General features: G+C 39.2%; 1 protein-coding gene across 3 annotated transcripts in view; it reads left to right on the top strand.

Moving 5' to 3' along the window:
* LOC145979036 (uncharacterized) overlaps nucleotides 1–19,772 on the top strand; it is a 72,972-nt gene that overhangs the window by 1,300 nt on the left and 51,900 nt on the right. For all 3 annotated transcript variants that reach the window (XM_083112124.1, XM_083112123.1, XM_083112115.1), the window contains exons 2-3: nucleotides 9,799–9,999; nucleotides 11,727–11,915. In XM_083112124.1, the coding sequence (XP_082968250.1) occupies nucleotides 9,817–9,999; nucleotides 11,727–11,915 (372 nt within the window). In that variant the 5' untranslated portion in view covers nucleotides 9,799–9,816. The remainder of the gene's footprint in view (nucleotides 1–9,798; nucleotides 10,000–11,726; nucleotides 11,916–19,772) is intronic.

Here is a 19,772-nt window from a genome sequence, read left to right as displayed (position 1 = left end):
GTCTAAAGAAAGTGCATTCGGTAAGTAATTTCTCCTGTAAATTTGAAGATATCCGTTTGTCCGATACGAGAAATTTACCGTTCCAGCCAAAAAATTAAAATCAGAACACTGCCCAATATTAATTTTGGTTCACATGTACTTACCACATTACTTTACATTGGTGAAGTACCATGTGACATGCTGGTCTCATGTATTGCACCAAACTCAAACACCGTCTTGGTTAAGCACCATATTTCGTCGTCTTACGTCAGGTTAATTGCTTTCGTTCTCTAAATGTATTGTATTTAATTATATGCCAAGAAATTTAGGTAAATATGCGATATCGCCCAAATGGATTTCTTCACATTTACAGGAGACACTACTTACTGAAATTAGTTTCTGTAGAATTGTCGAAGTTCTTCGAGGTATTTTCTTTCACGGAAACTGAAAAATTCACCATAGAATGCTGTAGAACAAGAAAAAAATATCTTTTTATGTAAGGAACTTCCATTTTCTGCAAAGCAACAACATTATGCCATTGTTTCCATTATGTACCTGCAGATGGTGCGAGCGTCAAAAGTCACACGGTCTCGCCAGTGTTTCCAAACATGCCTTTTTTTTTACGAGATTTTTTTTTTAACTATCCTTACCTAACCTTGCTGGAAATGGTCCGTGGGGCAATCGTGAATGGTTTTTGGGGCTATCCGTCAATGATTGGTGATAACATAATGAACACGAAAGTAGGTATTTTTCGGTGAAGAAGGTTGAAACACTGAATACCCACTCCAAATGAACAAAACACAAGCACGATGATCCATGACGAGTGCATGCCATATTGTCTGTTACCCAAGTGGAACAAGGAAGACCTAACCATGAAAACATTCCTTGCTTATGTGAGAAGATGAAATATGGTGCTTGATGGGAAGGTGTTTGTGTGGCATGCACCGAAACAGTGTGCAGTAAATCTCACACCCCCTGACATCACACCAGAATTGCCAACCTTCAAACTCCGGTACTTCAATACCACTTGAAGATACAAAGCACAATCATAATGTAACAACATTTCAAATTCCATTCACATCCATTTGCCATTCTTCTATCAAGTCACGACTTTCAAAACCAATACCTTTCTATAAGAACACTACAAAACTAGAGCATAATATATAATTCCACAGATTTTATTCATACCACTGGGAGATGGCAATGATGAAAATAATGTTATAAATAGTACCACCAAAAATACTATTATTACTCTACTATAATACGTCACCGTGAGTTAAAAACAACAGAAATTGTTCGCATGAAACATAATCTTCATATATCATATTCTCGGTGGGGGGCATGGAGGATTAAGGGTACCAATTTATTTTTAACCTAAGGGACCTCTATATCTGAACTGTTGAAGACTGTTGGTCATAATAGTAACCAGTATCAGCAGTTATGGACTGATGCTGCAATCTAGGTCATGTGTGTCGGGTGCAAAGAAGTGTTCTGGATTGGTCCGTTTACCAATGATCTTCCGGTGATCTATTGTGTGGTTTCCAATTGCTAAAAGTACCCCTAAATGCTTTCCTAGTTATGTTATGCAAGTTATGTTGAGGGTTCTTAGGGTAACGGTTGTGATTTGTTTTATGACACATTTTCAAATTCTCCTAGCAGAAAGACTGATTATCGTAGAATTTTGGCAATCATTGTCGCATGAAATTTGAACCTTTCTGAAAGTAACGACCACTGTTTGGATTTTGAAAATAAAGTTATTTACGTTGAAAAAAAAACACCTTAAAAACTACTTTATGCAAGCATGCATGCTCCTAATGAACAAGGCATTTGCAGTTGATAGAAGTGACAGCAAATATCGTAGAATAATGAGAATGAATGTAGAAATAATTTGGACCCTTCCTGAAACTAATCGGCACAGTTTTCATTTTGAAAAAGTCCAATTTATGATAAAATAAGATGTTGAGGTACCTTGCACAAAACTCCCCATTTTGCACGCTTGAAGCATTACACCTAACCTACCTACGAAAGCATTTAGGGATATTTTAATGCTAAGAGAAGTAAACCTGACCTGCCTAACCTAACCTAACCACAAAAGCATTGAAGGTTATTACAAAAATTTTAAGGGAACTAAAACCCAACATTCTTAACCTAACTACAAAAGCATGTATGAACAAAATCATCAAACATTTTGGCAGCAAGAATTATGTAGAAGTATGTAGAAGTGAAAAACCAGTATCAAGGAAACACACAGTAAGTAATTATTAAAACTGCAGTATATACAGGGAAGTTATTTAAGTCTTTTACCGCGAGATCGGTGGCTCCATCATGCAACAGCTCCCTGCAAATTGCGTTACAGGAAGTCCGTAACAGAAACAGCTTGTTTTGTAATGTTTCCACTTTGCATAATTACAGTTACAATTAAAATAAGTACGTACCTTGTCGCAAGGATGCTGGAAAAGGTGTCCTCCCAAATACAAATATTTCTGGCACCTTATTTCTGACATCTAATCTTAGATTAGACATCACTACTTTATCCTCAGTTGACAGAAAGGGGAGACAGCATCCCGACGCATAAAGCAAACCGAAAGTGTAAAATGATATTTAAAAGTAATAATAATGATGATCACGAATCCGGCTCTGGTCGGAATTTATTCGGCCTACGTATAGGACCGGTGGCAACCCACCATCGTGAGGAAATTGGGAAGCTCCTAGTGAGTGAGCATAACCCGGTCGAGAAGACCTATAACAACGGCTGGGGGTTCGTCGGGCTGATCACCCGTCACCCCAATACTGGTCTAAGATCTCCACGCGATAATAGGTGATGGAGGAACAGTGTGAGAGGGAGACCAGCAGTCGGTAGGTAAGCCAAGGCCCTTCAAGGGCTGTAGCGCTGTGGGTTATGGGTTAATGATGATCACTAACCTCCTGTGTTATAAGACATGTTGAAAATGACTTCCTTCAACAGCAATACAACATGTTTCTTAGGTTCAAGTGATCCTGTCTCTCGTAATGGCGTGACCACTTTTCTGCAAGAGTTAGTTTTCATGTAATTCTCGTACATAAAAACTCTTTGTTCAAGACTATATTTTGTTTAGCGGCAAAGCTAATGAATGAATAACAATTAACACACAATAAAGCACTAGCACTGAATAGCATACAAACTCGATAACACAGTATAAACAACATGCTTACTGATAAACGCAAACAGAAGTGAACATGAGCATGCACTCACTACGTCTGGTAGCCGACAGTGTTGCCAACCATGTTTCGGCAATGTCCCAACAGACGTAGTCAAAATGTCCCTACAACTGACCAAATGTCCCTACGCCAAGTGAAGTGACTAAAAAAAACACCACCTCATGAGCATGCAAAACAGAAGATAAAATATACACATTTACTTACCAAATCTTTCTGCTCGGTGCTTCCACAATTAATGAATGAGCGAATTGATAATGCAGGATCCCTCCCCATTTTTTGTAATATTTCGCATACTCACTAATTGAGGCCTCGTAATCACAAATTTAAAGTTAAAATTTGGGGGTCACGTGTAGAAATTGCAAAATAAGCGAAATTGAGTGGTCTGCGATTGGCACGATTGCTCATTATTTACTGGAAGATTTTGTGTTTCTAATACTTAAAAAACGAAATATACATTCCTGATATTACTACGACCCCAAATTTTAACTATGTTTGCCTATCCTAACCTTAGAGTGAATGGTTCATGGGGCTATCCGTCAATGGTTTGTGGGTCTACCCGTGAATGGTTTTTCGACCCCAAATTTTAACTGTTTGCCTAACCTAACCTTACCGAGAATGGTCAGTGGGACTATCCGTGAATGATTTTGAGCTAATTGTGATTACGAACCGATAAAAAATCTTATTTTCATATCACTTTAACGGCAAACGTTCATCATCGAAGACACCATTTTTGTATCCTGCAATTTTACGATCGATGCACTGTGCCAAACTTACCTGCAATCAATCAAATCAGTCCACATTCCACATGTTCTTCTACATCGCGATTGTCACTGTCACATGTAAGCACCTTCTTTGGGCAAAATACTGAAATCCATAAGTTTATTAATTAGCCCATGGCCATCCTCCTGCACACTCCACCTAACAACAATAACAACTTTTTTACTGTTCTCTTCCGCCATTCTTACACGATCCATGCTCTCCAAGTATGAAATCAACAGTGTGGCAACACTGCAGACAGCGTAACTAATTGCAAACGTCAATTGTTCATATCAACAAATATGGCTATCATACTTGTGTACGGAGAATCATTGCGAGAATTGAAAAGCTTATTTTACAACTTCTGCACGTTAATGAACAATTTTTTCACCTCACCCCAACATGTTAACTTGAGATAAATCATCACGACTAATTATTTTGTGAGTATAAGTCGTAGCATAGAAATTACAGAATGGTCGGGTATTGTAAATTCTTGCCTTAATGAATAACGTTGAGTCTTTTACTGTTGAATGTTATACATGTCATACATGCTGCTGCTGTGAAGAGATAGATGTTGGTTGGTGATGCTGTATTTCCTGCAGTCTTTAACAATTCTGGTCCCATTTTATTTCGCTTTTGTTTTTGTATCACTTAACATTGAAAATATTCTTTCCCTTTCCGCATTAGAATATGTTAGCACTATTTTCACGAGAGTGGAAATGTTTTCAAAAAAGAACTTGCCTTGAAAGTTCTTGGTAATCGATAACATGTTCCAAAATTCTGATGGATATTTGTTAGTTTTTTTTTTTTCTCCTCCTCGCTAAAGTATCCAGATAAACTAATCCATTCATTCCAAACCGAGAACGAAGAAAGTGCAACTGACTGGCAAGTAAGCTTTGCACCTTTGCACAATAAAATGTTATTTTCCAAGATTGAAAAAAAGTCCCTACGTTTTCCCTCATTTGGCAAAATCTCTCCCTACGTCCCTACGCAGGCGAAATATAGTGAAAAGTCCCTATGCATAGGGACATGTCCCTAAGGTTGTCATCACTGCCGACAGGTGTCGCATTCGTCCAGTATAAAGCGCCCTCTCGTGGCTGACAAGTCCCCCGATAAGCTGCCGGCGCTCTCGCGACAAACGAGGATAAAGTAGCAATGTCTAATCTAAGATTAGATGTCAGAAATAACGTGCCAGAAATATTTGTATTTGGGAGGACACCTTTTCCAGCATCCTTGCGACAAGGTACATGCTTATTTCAATTGTAATTGTAACTGTAATTGTGAAAAGTGGAAACGTTACAGAACAAGCTGTTTCTGTTACGGACTTCCTGTAACGCAATTTGCCGGGACTGATGCTCTCGAGGTAAAGGACTTAAATAACCTCCCTGTATTAACAGGTGTAAATCGAAATCGAACCATGTAAAAATTGCATACATAACATGATGAAATCACAATAAAACTAAAGGAACTTGGGCCATTCTTAGCATTAAAATGCTTTGTAGGTAGGTTAGGCTGGTGATGTTTAAGGTCTCAGCATTCAAATAATGTTCCTAAATGCTTTTGTAGTTAGGTTAGGCAGCTCATGTTTAGGTTTTTATGTCCGAAATGTTCACATACATTGTAGCATGATACAGAAAGCTAGTAACAGAATATATCTGCCTATGATTTGTCTTCTAGCCATGAAGGACAAGCCTAGTTATCATACACTAATGCCTGGGCCATATGAATATCAATTATATGTTTTTATTCATAAAAATAATAACTGTATAATATTGCACAAAATTACAGGATATTTATAAATATATTTGGTAAAATTATTGGTAATATTACCAATACTCTGGATCTGTGTACATTGGTCAAAATCCATAATGTTTAACCTGACCCATCTTTAATAATAATAATAATAATAATGAAGGTGAGAATAATGTGGCTATGAGGGGGAGGAATATATTAAAAATATAACAACTTATTGTGTAATGAATACTCTGTAAAAATTGAGGATTCTGGAAAACTCCGAGGATATTCATTTATATTTCATTTATTTATTTACTGTCCTCAACAGAGGTAAGCCTCTAATTACAGAAGGCAGATAAACGTACACATACATTGGTTTACACAGAAAAAGAAAAACATAAACAAAACATAACAGGGTGTCTACCAACCGAGAATTATCACGAAATTATGCTTTTTTTTATATATAAATGCACAGTATAGTGAACTTACATTGTTATATACATGTACTGGGATTTGATAAAATTGAATATTTGGAAATCTAAAATTTTATTGAGTTGTGGTTAAGATTTGCTCACTTTGTTTCTTAAGAATTACATTCTTGTATGTGTGAAGTTTTGTAAAAATATTAAATAATGTGGCCATTCCCCATCCACGATGAAGTGTGAAGCATTAATTCTTATGTGAATGAAGAATTAAAGCAAGTCTAAATCTCTTGTTAAAGTACAGAATTAGTTTTCATCTTACCCGACCTTATGTTAGGGTTTTTTCATTGAATCAAATATCTATTTTTGGGGAGAGATTAAATAAATGTTAAGGAAAGAAAGGTCAAGAAAAAGTCAAGAATTTTGGATTTGTTATTTTGGTAGACACCCTGTTATTTTTTCACAAATGATGGACAGAGGAGATAGTAATAAGATTGACCTATAGGGAGAAGCAAGATTTTTGTTACCACTTTTCTGAATGGGAGTGATGTTAGCTTGCTTCCAAGTGTGAGGAAAGACTTTCCGAGAATCATGTATTCAGAAAAATGCAGAGAGGATAAGGCAGGGATTCCCCAGTTTTCCTCGGGAACATGGCATTGATATTGTCTGACCCTAATGCACAGTGAGCTCGGAGAGACAACAATATAAAGGCATACCCAAAAGAATCCGGAAAAAAAAAAAAAAAAAAAAAGCCGGAACACAAATACCTTAGTCTCCTTCAAAGTATTGTCTATTTGACGCGATGCACTTATCCAAACTGTGTTCCCATTGCTTGAAACATTTTTGAAAGTCCTCAACTGGGATATTGCTCAAGGCCTGAATTGCATGTTCCTGAACTTCAGCCACATCGGCAAAGAGTTTGCCTTTGAGTTCGTTCTTCATGCGGGGGAATAAAAAAAATATCACAAGGTTCAAGGTCCGGTGAATACGGAGGGTGAGGATCAATGGGCATTTGGTTTTTTGCCGAAAATTGTTGGACATGCACAGCAGTGTGGGCTGGGGCATTGTCGTGGTGGAACAACCAGACCCCACGCTTCCACATTTCTGGACGTTTTCACCACACATTTTCACTCAATCGGCTCAACACACCCATGTAGAAATCCTGACAACAGTTTGACCTTTGAGGACGATCTTCGTACACAGCATTTTGCACTTTTTCAATGTTTTCGTCATTTCTTGCTGTGGCAGGTCGTCCATATCGTGGGTGGTCTTCCACTGACATTTCCCCCTTTTTGAAACATGCAAACCACTCGTACACTTGCGTTTTACCTAGGGTGTCTTTAAATGCTTCTTTAAGCATTGTTTCCCTAATAGGAAACAAAATTTCACACACACTGTCTGTTCCTTCTGATACGCCATAGCAAAATTCACAGCAAACTTTTGTCAACACGAAGAACATGCGTTACAGCACAACTCCACGTCTACACAGGGCAACAGCACTCAGCACACTGGTGCATCATAGTGTCTCCTCACTACATCTCGCGGTGGAAGTCGGAAGTACGTCAGGCTTTCCCACCAGATATGCTTTCCGGTTTTTTTGGGTACGCCCTCGTAGACTTTTCACTTCATCGGTTGTAGTGGCAAGCTTTGTTAGAGGAGAAGAACAGATTGATCTTACATTTGGCAACATTGCAAGGGAGTAAGGTGGACAGAAGTTACCTTGGAAATGAGCATTGAAGAGTTCTGCCCTTCGGTCACCTTTCGGACTTTTGCTATGTGTAATTTCAAGAGGAATTCTGCTATTATTTCTTCTCGAGTTTATTAAACTGAAGAAGTTATTGGGATTTTCCTGGATTGTTGCATTGATATTGTTTATGTATTTGGAATAGAACAATGCTAAGTTATGTGAAAAACTTAGTGAAGTGGCCTTGTGTTGCATACAGAGAAGAAGAAGAAAATTGAAATAAGTTCATATTCAATGCCTATTTTAATGTTTTTTCTTATTTTTGGTTGACATTCAAGTGCCTATTTTAGTGCCTCTTCTTATTTTATAGCACCTTTTTTAAGTGCCTATTTGAGAGGTTTTTAGTGCCTATAAATCAGCACCCTAATAATGAACGATGACTTGATGAATTCGATGAAAGAACACTCATAATAGAGCTTTTTCATGCTTTCTGCATGATGCGATATGCACTTGTTTCAGCCCCTCCAATAGATGAACTCTGTACTTCGCAACCCTTCATCCAACCCAACACAGAGAAGTTTCACCACCTATCACTCTACTCAGTTGTGAGAGTTGAGTCTTGCACTGGAAAAGTTGTGAATAGAGTACTGCATGGTACCACTTTTACTCGCTTGTACTTGTTCAAGTCTCCCATCCCCGAGCATGTTTTGCTTGATTGTATATGATCGAATATCATTTTAATGACAATAATCATAGACATATATGTATATATGTAAAATATTCCCTTGGTAGTTTCAGCCCACAATTTATTTCATTTTGACTAACTTCACGTTTGCATTGAGATGATCACTATATTTACTTAAGTTTGAACTTCACGGTCCATATTTTAGGGCCCACTACCACAGACAAATTATAGTTAAACATGTACTACTAGGCTTCGAGTGCACACCACTTGTTTTGGCTGTTCGAGCAAAGGAGCTCTAAATTTCGTACGCTATGTAGGTGTGCAAACTATTTGCCTTTTTCTCTACACTGCCCATGAAGGAGTTCCTTTGCGTTCACTGGTGATTGACTTGGTGTTTGATAAACTGGCATCTCTTTGTTGTTTTCGTGTTCTCTCTTTGTTGTTTTCATGTTCTGCTTGTCCAGGAACACTGTTTCACAAGAGTAATACAGATATAATGTCACAAGAATAACACTTTTTTTAAAGTCATCAATTTTGTTCTGCTGTTTGTCAGTTAATAAAACAGTCAGTAAATAAAATATCACTAAAATTCACAGGATTTTTACTTTCATTTTGATATGCAAGTTAAGAGAGATTTTCTAAGCACAAGAGTAATGTTTTTATTTTATTTGTTTGTTTGTATAAAGATTATCTTTTCTTTAGTTTGTTTAAAGATTAATAAATAATGTGAACAAATTACGAAGTATATCTGCGAGACTTACTTTTAAAGGTTCTATTAATTTCGGTGGTCCCTCCAACTATCCGCTTGGAAACTTGCTTCACTGCTGAGCATCTAAATTAATAAAACCTTTAAAAGTAAGTCTCACGGATAGAGTTCGTAATTCGTTTGTTATTATAAAAAGGTGTATTTTATTCCCCAAACATGAATTGAAGATTGATAATTACTAAAGGCATTTTAGCATGAAGTTTTGATCTCATAGAGAAAAACTATGTTGAATAAAAATATATAGAATTTCTCCTAGTCCTATGCTATTCAAGTGATAAATTTGTTACCATAAGTGAAAATGTGTGTCTGTTGGTCACGAGGGTAACAGTGGACATACCATTATGTTAGTAGTGAAAACTAGCATTGTATGTTATGTTAAATGCACATAAAACGATGTATTCTTTGTGATGCAACCCATAGATTTTTTCTTGTTCACATACACACACAGAATACTTCCAAGTTGCAAAATAATTATCCCCCCCCCCCCCCCCGAAAAACTTAGCACTATTATTTTAGCATTATGTAGGTACTCACCGTATCATGCATTTTCAAGTTATATTGTTAATCTTTGCAGGTTTCTTCAGGAATCACAATGGGTAGTGACCATTTTTGTCTTCGTTGGAACAATTTTCAGAGTAACATTGTATCTGCTCTTGAAAGTTTGAAAACAGAGGAAGATTTAGTTGACGTAACATTGGCTTGTGAGGGTCAAAGTGTTAAAGCCCACAAAGTTATTCTTTCAGCTTGCAGTCCCTACTTCAGAAATGTTTTTAAGGTAAGTGCATGATACACATTTTAAGTTTGAAGTTCAAGTAAAGGTTTCAAATATTACATTTTTCAATCTTGGATGTGACTCATTATATAATGTAGTTTCGTTTTCTGGTTGTTTCTGGTAACTCAGTTTAATTTGATGATATGAACACAATGATATATAAATAGAAAGAGAACATATCTGTTCAAGTATAAGTTAAAATATGTTGCCTCTTTGGCCCTCAGAAACTAATCTTCTTCAGGATCAGACACTTGCAAGATGGTATTTAAAATAAAAAAGAACCTTGCAGGCCTAATGAAAGCTGTCTTATAGAAACAAATTTTGAAAGAAAGAATTGGAAATGTAATGAAATGAGGTGTAAATTAAGACAAGAATAATACTGGTTTCATAATTAAGAGCCTGGATGTTCAGGCACTGAAAATGTAAAATGTCATGTAATAGGCATTAATTTCAAATATTGTGAGTAATAAACCTCCCCCCCAAATTCAGAATTTCTCTCCCAAAATTTAATATTTCTATAGCATTGGATGGCCATAATTTGTCACTTCATTGGTTAAGCATGTTGAAGGTTAAACTAATGATGATGTGTGCATCAATTTTATCAAATTCCCCTTCATTCTCATTGTTGCAGTTAGCCAAACGTGGCAGAAAAACAGCAGCAAATATGAAATCAATAGACTGGAGTTCCATCATATGGGTAGAATATTGTATATTTTTCCATTAACAGTAATTTCTATTAGTTTTCAAAATAGATCTTGTTAAAAATATTATCTGTTGTAACCTTAAAGTAATAAACTAATAGATTTATATCGTAAATCAACAATTGAATCAAGCTTCTCTTATTCTCTTCTCTCAATTACAAAAAACTCTGGCTATGCAGAATAATCTTGGGAAAATAACATATTAGAATTAGGGATGGCCAAATCTGGATTTTGGAGGGAATCTGAATTTCAAAGAAATCTGGATTTCAGAGGGAATCTTGACATCTGAAACCTGATCACTCCTTGTATTTGGAAGATACCAAACAATATTATGACAACTTCATGGCATCAACATTTTGAGCCACCTCTCTGGACTTGAATTGTAACACCTCTGTTACAATCTACATCTCTGGACTTGAACACAGTAACGGCTGACCATGAAAATAATTAGTGATTCCTCTAGCAAAAATAATGTATTTAATTTGCAAGTAAATGTGTGCTGCGGTACAACCAGAACCGAGCACAACCTATATAATCATGAAATAACAAAACAAAAGTTAAAGTAAAGCATATGAAGAGCTTCATTAACAGCTTTTACCTGAAAAAATGTTATTATGAATCTAGGTGGCCTTCGAAATCTAGAGTGCCTCCAAAATCAGTTTTCCCTCTAAAATCTAGATAGTAAATTTTCCAAATCCAGATTTAAAATTTTCCGAATATTTTTGGCCATCCCTAGTTAAAATCTATAGGTGATATAAAACATACCTTCATTTAAATCTTGTTATTTTACCTCATTGTTTCATTTCTGTAAATAAAAGCCAGCATGTCATGCTTTTCATGTAATTTTATGTAGTTTTCATCTCTTTAGTTTATAACTGATCACACAGTGTTTTGGGTAAAACTTAAAATTAGATCTCTAATTAAATTCCAACTTTCACGTAGACTTTTAGTTTGCTAGTGTGAATTTGATACCTGTTTAGACACTGAAGAGGAACTGTGATTAACACAGCACCCACTTTTTATTTTCAGGAGAATCCATGCCAGCATCCTGTAGTTATCTTGAAAGATGTTAGTTATGACGATGTGGCAGCCTTGCTAAGTTTTATGTATCAAGGTGAAGTGTACATTACTCAGGATCGTCTTGCATCCTTCCTCCACACTGCAGAACTTTTGCAAATTCGAGGCTTAACCGGTGCAACATCACCGTTTCGAGATGGGGTAAGTCATGATTCTTTAATATTGAATTGTTGCCTTTTTACACAATATTTGCTACATAATCTTGATCTTCTTATTTGTGCAGTGGCTGTGCATAAATTATACAGTACCAGGTAAATTGTCCATCATCTTTCACCCACTTTTTTTTTTTTTTTGTACATGATGTGAGGTTCAAGAATTGAATCAAAATTCCATTAGAGCAGATGACAATATTTGCACCAGTCTAAGCGAGAATTCACACCGAAGAGAGATGTGACACGAGAGTTTCACACCGAAGAGACAAGATGCATATGACACGCGGCAAGCGACACTGGTTTCTTTGCTCAGTTTGCATGATTGTACCGATATAATTGCATTAATCAGTTTATTAGTCACTCGAAAAGAAACTTAACAAGAGACATTGTTACCTGTAAATTGCATTGTAAAATTTGTGCAAATTATTGAAACTTGGGAGAGGCATGTTGTACATGAGAAAACAGAAATAATATGCACTGACCTCAAATTATACGGGGTGCATTCAAGTTATAACACCTCCTATTTTTTTTTTGCAGGACTGGAAGTAGATAGAAACATGCGGTTTGTTGTACAATACGCGGGCACTCGTTATCCATTCGTGACAGAGATGGCAGCACCGTACAGCACATAGAACTCTAGCGGCAGCAGCCAGAGTGAGGACTGTTTTGGATACTTAAAATTGCAACGTTTTCATTACAAGAGCAGCATGTAATCATTAGTTTTGTCCTTGTGCGTGGTGTGAAACCGATTGCACAATTCATCACCATTTGAGTGAGACATGTGGTGATGGTGTCATGGATGTGTCTAATGTGCATTCGTGGGTGCGACAGTTCAAAGAAGGCAGAACGTCGTGTGACAACAAACCAAGACAATCTCGGCCTCACACAACCTGGTCTGACGACATGATCAAGCGAGTGGAGAAAGTTGTTTTGGAGGATCGCCAAATGAGTGTGGAACACATTGCCTCCAAAGTTGGCATTTCCGTGGGATCTGTGCACACAATCCTGCATGAAGACCTGAAAATGCGAAAAGTGTCCTACGTGGGTGCCATGAATGCTGAAGGACGACCACAAGGCTGCACGCGTGATATGTTGCCAGGCAATGTTGACGCGTCATGACGGCATGAATGGGACTTTCTTTTCATCGATTGTGACAATGGATGAGACATGGATGCAGTTTCACACCACGCAAATGGAGAAAACAAATGATTACATGCTGCTCTTGTAATGAAAACGTTGCCATTTTAAGTATCCAAAACAGTCCTCACTCTGGCCACTGCCGCTCGAGTTCTATGTGCTGTACAGTGCTGCCATCTCTGTCACGCATGGACAATGAGTGCCCGCGTATTCTATCTGCTTCCAGTCCTGAAAAAAAAATAAAGGAGGTGTTATAACTTGAATGCACCTCGTATAAGCTAGACTTTTCAGCCTGAATAAAGCGAATACCTAAACACTAGAGAAATGGTTCTCAACCTTCGTTAAACCATGTCACGGTATTTTTTAAGTCAATGCCCTTAGCCGAAGAAGTTTCCTTGTAAGTCTTTACAGTATTTAAGATTTTATGCATGAATTAACATGTACCTATGAAATTAAATATTGATAAATAAATTCTAGCATTATCATAAAGAGTAATAATAGTTTGATTACGTGTGTAGGATTTTTGACAAATATAAAAATGTGGAAGACAAAGTGGCAACGTTAAATATGCCCTACTGGTATTCCTTGCATTGTATAACATCTTTCTTCACTACCTGAATGTATTCAGTGGTTGCTTCACTATCAATGTGCATCACCACTATGTTGGTCAGCAAGGCCTGTTGGCATTGCCAAACAAGTGAGTACATACTGTGGGCTTGTGCTCATGGCTGATTTAAATGTCGAGTCCCGACCTACTAGAACCAGTCTACTTAAAGGAAATCATGCCAGTGCATGAAGGGGAGGGGGGGACATTCAAAGTGTGTGTCAGCAGGTTGAGGAAGTACTTACTCTTGTAAATGAGGCATGCCAACTCAAAACTGATTAGTAGCGATGTACTTGTGTAGTGGAAATGGACCCAATGCTGATTTTTAGTTCCAGTCTTAGTCAAAGTTGCAACTTGTCATGAGGAAAAAGTTCCTGAACCCAGCATCACATTTGTACTAGAGGTTTAAACTGCCTACATTAATATCAAATCTTGATCAAATCACTTTTGCTATATTTATTTCATCATTTCAGACTTGAGTAGAGTACTTTTGCATATATTTTGTAAGTAGAATGTAATAGTATGATGTAATTTTCATTGTTTGAATTTGACATGTGAACATGTGCATGAAGCAAAAAAGAATAAAGAAACACTGTCCTAGTGCATGGTGGCCTAAAAATGAGGCCAAAACTGGCACAAATAAAAAACAAAAACATTTAAAAATCTGGCTTTCTCAGTAAAATTTTGTTTAAGTCCACTTTATGCTCATGTGGCCACGGTGGCTCAGTCGGTAACACGTCTGACTACCATGCTAAAGGTCCTGGGTTCGATCCCTGGCTGGTTCAAACCCGGGAACTTTTCTAATGTTGGAAGCGGTCCCGGCTGCCACCCAGCATCGAATGACATGGGTACCTGAGGGGTAAAGGCGGTCAGGGGCATGATGCTGATCACATCACCCCCACTCACGACCAGATCAAGAAAGTGTGGGGCGTTACCCCCACACCCCCTATACGCCTTCATGGCATGGCGCTAAGCACAGGCGAGCACTTTACCTTGAACTTTTTACCACTTTATGCTCAGATATGCTAATTGGGATTGGACCTACAAGTTAAAATGGGACCTGAACCACTGTGCCTCCATTGGGGATTGAACTAGGAAACATGTGAATACAAGGTGACATCATTATTTTATGCAATCAGGGAGGCTCATTCTTTTATATATACAGGGTGTTTCCGGGCTGATACAAACTTTCAGGGATGATGGAGAAGGCCACATGTTTCAATTTGAGATAAGGAACCCTGGTCCGGAAATGACTTATTCGAAAGTTATTAAGCTAAAATCGGTGTATGAAGGTGTAATACTTTTATTACCTGCACAAGTTTTACAAGCTTCTACATTAACAACAGTTGTTAAAGTGGCATCCTCCAGCTTTTCTGCATGCATGCCATCATCACACAAAGTTCTGGTGTACCCGAAACAAATCCAGGGTCATTCGAACAATGTCAACAGGCAGCGAGAATTCTTGCCAGGAGATCATCTGCAGTCTCGGACAGGTCTCTCGTACACAACTTTTCACATGACCCCATAAGAAGAAATCAAGTGGGGACAGATCAGGTGACCGAGCTGGCCATGGAACAGGACCCCCTTTTTGCTATCCACTTTTTACAGGACGTCTTGATGCAGGTGTTCACGAACAGTATGTTGAAAGTGAGCTGGGGCTTCATCATGTTGGAACCACATACGTTGACGAAGATCAAGTGGGATATGTTCCAACAATGCGGGGAGTATGTCTCACAGAAACAAGGTACACTGATGCAGATACAGGCCTATTAGATAATCATTGACTATGCCTGCCCACAGGTTCACTGCAAATCTGTGTTCATCGCTCGTCACAACTGTAGCATGGGGATTTTCACCGGCCCATACATGACTGTTACGAGTATTCAGTACTCCGTCTCTGGTGAAACAGGCTTCATCCGAGAAAATAACATATGCAGGAAAGTTAGGATCGATCATACAGTGTTGCAGGAACCATTGGCTGAACTCGACGCGAAGTCCGAAGTCAGCAGGAGTCAAAGCATGCACTTTCTGACGATGGAAGGGGTGTAGTTGCTGTTCCCATATTATTTCCCACACAGTACTGTGCACGACACCCATTTCACGTGCAACTGATCGGGTGCTGATTGAAGGCTCCTCATCCACACATGCAAGCACTGCTTCTTCCAATACGGCTGATCGACTGTTACACTTCAACTTGTGAACACAGACTGCAGTCGATCGAGTTTCACATCGGGACTGACCATGTCTGAGACGTACACATCATGCCATCTGCAGTGCAGAAGTGGAGTTTCCTGTCCCCACCCCTCATGATTGTGTACAAGATAGTCTTGTGTACGAGACACCTGTAGTAGACTGAAGAGGATCTCCTGGGAAGAATTTTCGCTGCCTGTGATATTGTTCGAATGATCCCTGGGTTGTTCCAACAGGTATACCAGAACTATGTGCGACAATGTCATGCCTGCAGTGAAGCTGGGGATGCCACTTTGAACAACTGTTGTGAATTTACCAGGTGTATAAGCTTAAATCTGCTGTTTTGTAGTCAGAAAAACACATGGTTTGTTCATAGAAAGCAACAAGAAATATATTCAAAGTACTTGCCCTCGCGAGCTGCACATTTTGCCCACCTCTTGGGCAATTTGTGGATAACACGCCAAAAAAAGTCCTTCTCTTTCGAGGCAAACCCTCATCAAGCCATTTTCGGACGTCTGCATACGAATCGAAGTGCTGCTCAGCGAGGGCGTGGCCCATCGACAAAAACAGATGGTAGTCGGAAGGGGCCAGGTCTGGTGAATAGGCGGGATGGGGTAGCACCTCGCAGTTGCGTGTCTCCAAGTAGTTTTGGACCAGTCTTGACGTGTGTGATGGGGCGTTGTCGTGGAGGAAAATCAGCTTGTCATGCCTTTGTTGATAATCCGGCCTTTTGTCACACAGAACACGGTGCAATTTGATCAGTTGTTGGTGGTAGCTGTGGGCAGTGACAGTTTCAACAGGTTTCAACAGCTCAAAGTAGACAATACCCTGTTGATCCCACCAAACACACAGCATCGTCTTCCGGCCGAAGCGATTTGGTCTCGAGGAAGATGTTGATGGTTAGCCGGGATCAACCCACGATTTCTTGCATTTAGGATTATCAAAATATATCCACTTTTTATCGCCAGTCACAGTCCGATGCAGGAAAGACTTTCTTTTTTGTCTGGCAAGCAAGATTTCGCATGTGTTTTGGCGTCTCTCCATCTGCCGATCGGTCAATTCATGCGGCATACATTTTCCGATATTTTGAACCTTTCCCATGGCACGTAGATGCATGGAAATGGCTGCTTGAGTAACACCCAATTGCTCGGCAAGCATCTTTTGCGTTTGGGTATCGTCCTCGTCCAAAAGAGCCTGCAATGGATGGTCCTCAACCTTCCTGGGTCGATTTTCACGCTTCTTGTCGCTCAGGTCAAAATTGCCGTCTTTGAACCGACGAAACCAATCCCTGCACGTTGTTTCCGATACATCACTGCCACCATAGGCCTCCACAAGCATTCGATGCGATTCGGCAGCCGATTTCTTCAAATGGAAGCAGAAAAGCAGAGCTTCCCGCATATGCTCTTTTTCTGGCACAAAACTAGCCATGCTTACCACAGGAACACTGTCTGTTGTTGTCTGCACGTGCTGACGATGTGCACTGATTCGTGTTGGCAGATGTCCAACTCATACAAACACCAGGTATGGCGTGCCCATGGTAGCTTCATACGCTCACTAATGCCATCTATGAGCAAACAGCAGATTTAAGCTTATACACCTGGTAGCAGCTTGTAAAACTTGTGCAGGTAATAAAATATTACATCTTCATACACCGATTTTCGGTTATAACTTTCGCCTAAGTCATTTCCGGACCAGGGTTCCTTATCTCAAATTGATACATGTGTCCTTCTCCATCATCCCTGAAAGTTTGTATCATCAGCCTGGAAACACCATGTATATATGGCCATTTTCCAACAGTACTGGCAATTGTAAGCTACTTTTGGATCTGAATCTCCCATGTAGTAGCATACTGATCTTAAGTATATAGTTCTGCATACATAATATAAATAGTAAAGTTTTAAATTGTCTTGAAACATATAATAGTTTAATATTAACATTTGCTTCATTTTTTGTGAACATCAATGGCACAAGTTTGTGAAATTGAAAATTTGTTTTAAGTTCATTGTATGCTCAGATAGTCTAATGGCAAAAAACAAATTAGCTAGTAACTACAGGGTATCCAAAAAGTGGCGCAACCGAGAATTTGACTGTATGTAACTTTTGTACAAAAAGCGATAGGTATAAATCTTACATTGGGTATTAAATTTGTCCATGCGGATATTTTTTTAAACAATAAAACTATAAATTCATGCTGTTCATAAACGTTCAGTATGGGGAAAAGTTACTAAGGTGTAAAATAGAGTGCTGCAGCAAGGAATAATACTTCACATGGGCAAAACAAGTGGTAATGCTCGTAGACCAGGACATTAAAGTATTTCTTCCATCTATTTAAAACAACGCTTAGATCAGCCAAAAAATTGCTGTTTTTATCTTTTATCAAGTTTACTTTAGGTTTACACCTTTATATATATATATCTCTGATATTTTTAATTTTGCTGTTTGTTTCAATTGGATTGTGTTATTTGTAAACCAATTTCATCAGAACCTTTTGCAGCCCAGTATATTTGACAGGGGTTGGACAAAAATATGGAAACACCTGGTATAAAACAGGTAGCCATTTCAAACACGATTTGCGTCTGAATGGTAGGTGGCGATGTTGTCACTGGCACTTCCTGTGAGGTATACACCCTAGCCAACCTGACAGATGGGCCAGTTACAGCTCAGCGACCGGTTCGTGCAGGTTATCGTGAATCATGTCTGAGCTGAGAGAGTTTCAAAGAGGGCAAGTTGTGGGTGCGCGTATGGTGGGAGCTTCCATGGCGAAAATAGCAGAAATGTTTGGTGTATCAAGAGGCACAGTCTCGAAGATCATGACTGCCTACAAGACTTCCGGAAAAACCGCATTAGCGAAGCACCAGCGTGGATGCAAGTGTGTGTTGCGTGACAGAGACAGACGCACATTGGGTAGGATTGTGACCAAGCAGAAGATCAGCATGGCTCCAAAAGTCACTGCTGAGCTGAATACAGTGCTTACAAACGCTGTTAGCGTCAAAACAGTCAGAAGAGAACTCCACAAGCAGGGTATTCATGGCAGATCTGCAATTCCCAAACCACTCTTGACTGTTGACCATGCTGCTAGATGGAGACAGTGGTCCAACGCCCATAAAAACTGGACAATGGAGCAGTGGAAGACTGTAATCTGGTCGGATGAGTCATCCTTTACTTTGTTTCCAACTGCTGGCCGAGTGAACGTGTGGAGAACGCCAGCACAAGCGTATGATACAGACTGTCTGTTACCGAGAGTGAAGCATGGCGGTGGTTCAATGATGATTTGGGCAGCCATCTCCTGATATTCTGCCGGACCCATCATCACCCTGCATGGACATGTCACTGCCAGGGACTACGTAACCATTTTTAGTGACCAGCTGCATTCCATGGTGGAAACTTTGTTCCCAGATGCCGATGCCGTGTTTCAAGATGACAGAGCCCCTGTTCATACAGCTCACATCTTCCAGGACTGGTTTGATGAGCACGAAGATGAAGTGTTACATCTGCCATGGCCTCCACAATCGCCAGACCTAAATATTATTGAGCCCCGGTTGTCGGTTTTGGAGACCAAGGTGCGAGCCCGCTACCCACCACCATCGTCTCTACAACAACTTGCAGCTGCTTTGGGGGACGAATGGTACAACATCCCTTTGACAACCATACGCGACCTGTATTTGTCCATTCAACATCGGCTGCAGGCCGTTCTGCATGCCAAAGGTGGTCCTACTCAATATCAATAAAGGTTATGTGCGTTTCTGCAGGTGTTTCCATATTTTTGTCCAACCCCTTATTTGTCAACCAATTTCATCAGAACCGTCTGCAGCCCAGTATAGTTGATATGAGGGCCTGGCTGTTGAGAAACAAGGCACTAGAGTACTTTACCACGTTGACTGATCTATTTTTGACTAAAGTGTCTCCATGTGCTGG

Source organism: Lepisma saccharinum, chromosome 1 (assembly GCF_977018435.1).
Source record: "Lepisma saccharinum chromosome 1, izLepSacc3.1, whole genome shotgun sequence".
Classification (NCBI taxonomy): domain Eukaryota; kingdom Metazoa; phylum Arthropoda; class Insecta; order Zygentoma; family Lepismatidae; genus Lepisma; species Lepisma saccharinum.
Note: the sequence above shows the minus strand (reverse complement) of the source record. Positions and strands in the feature narration are given on the sequence as shown.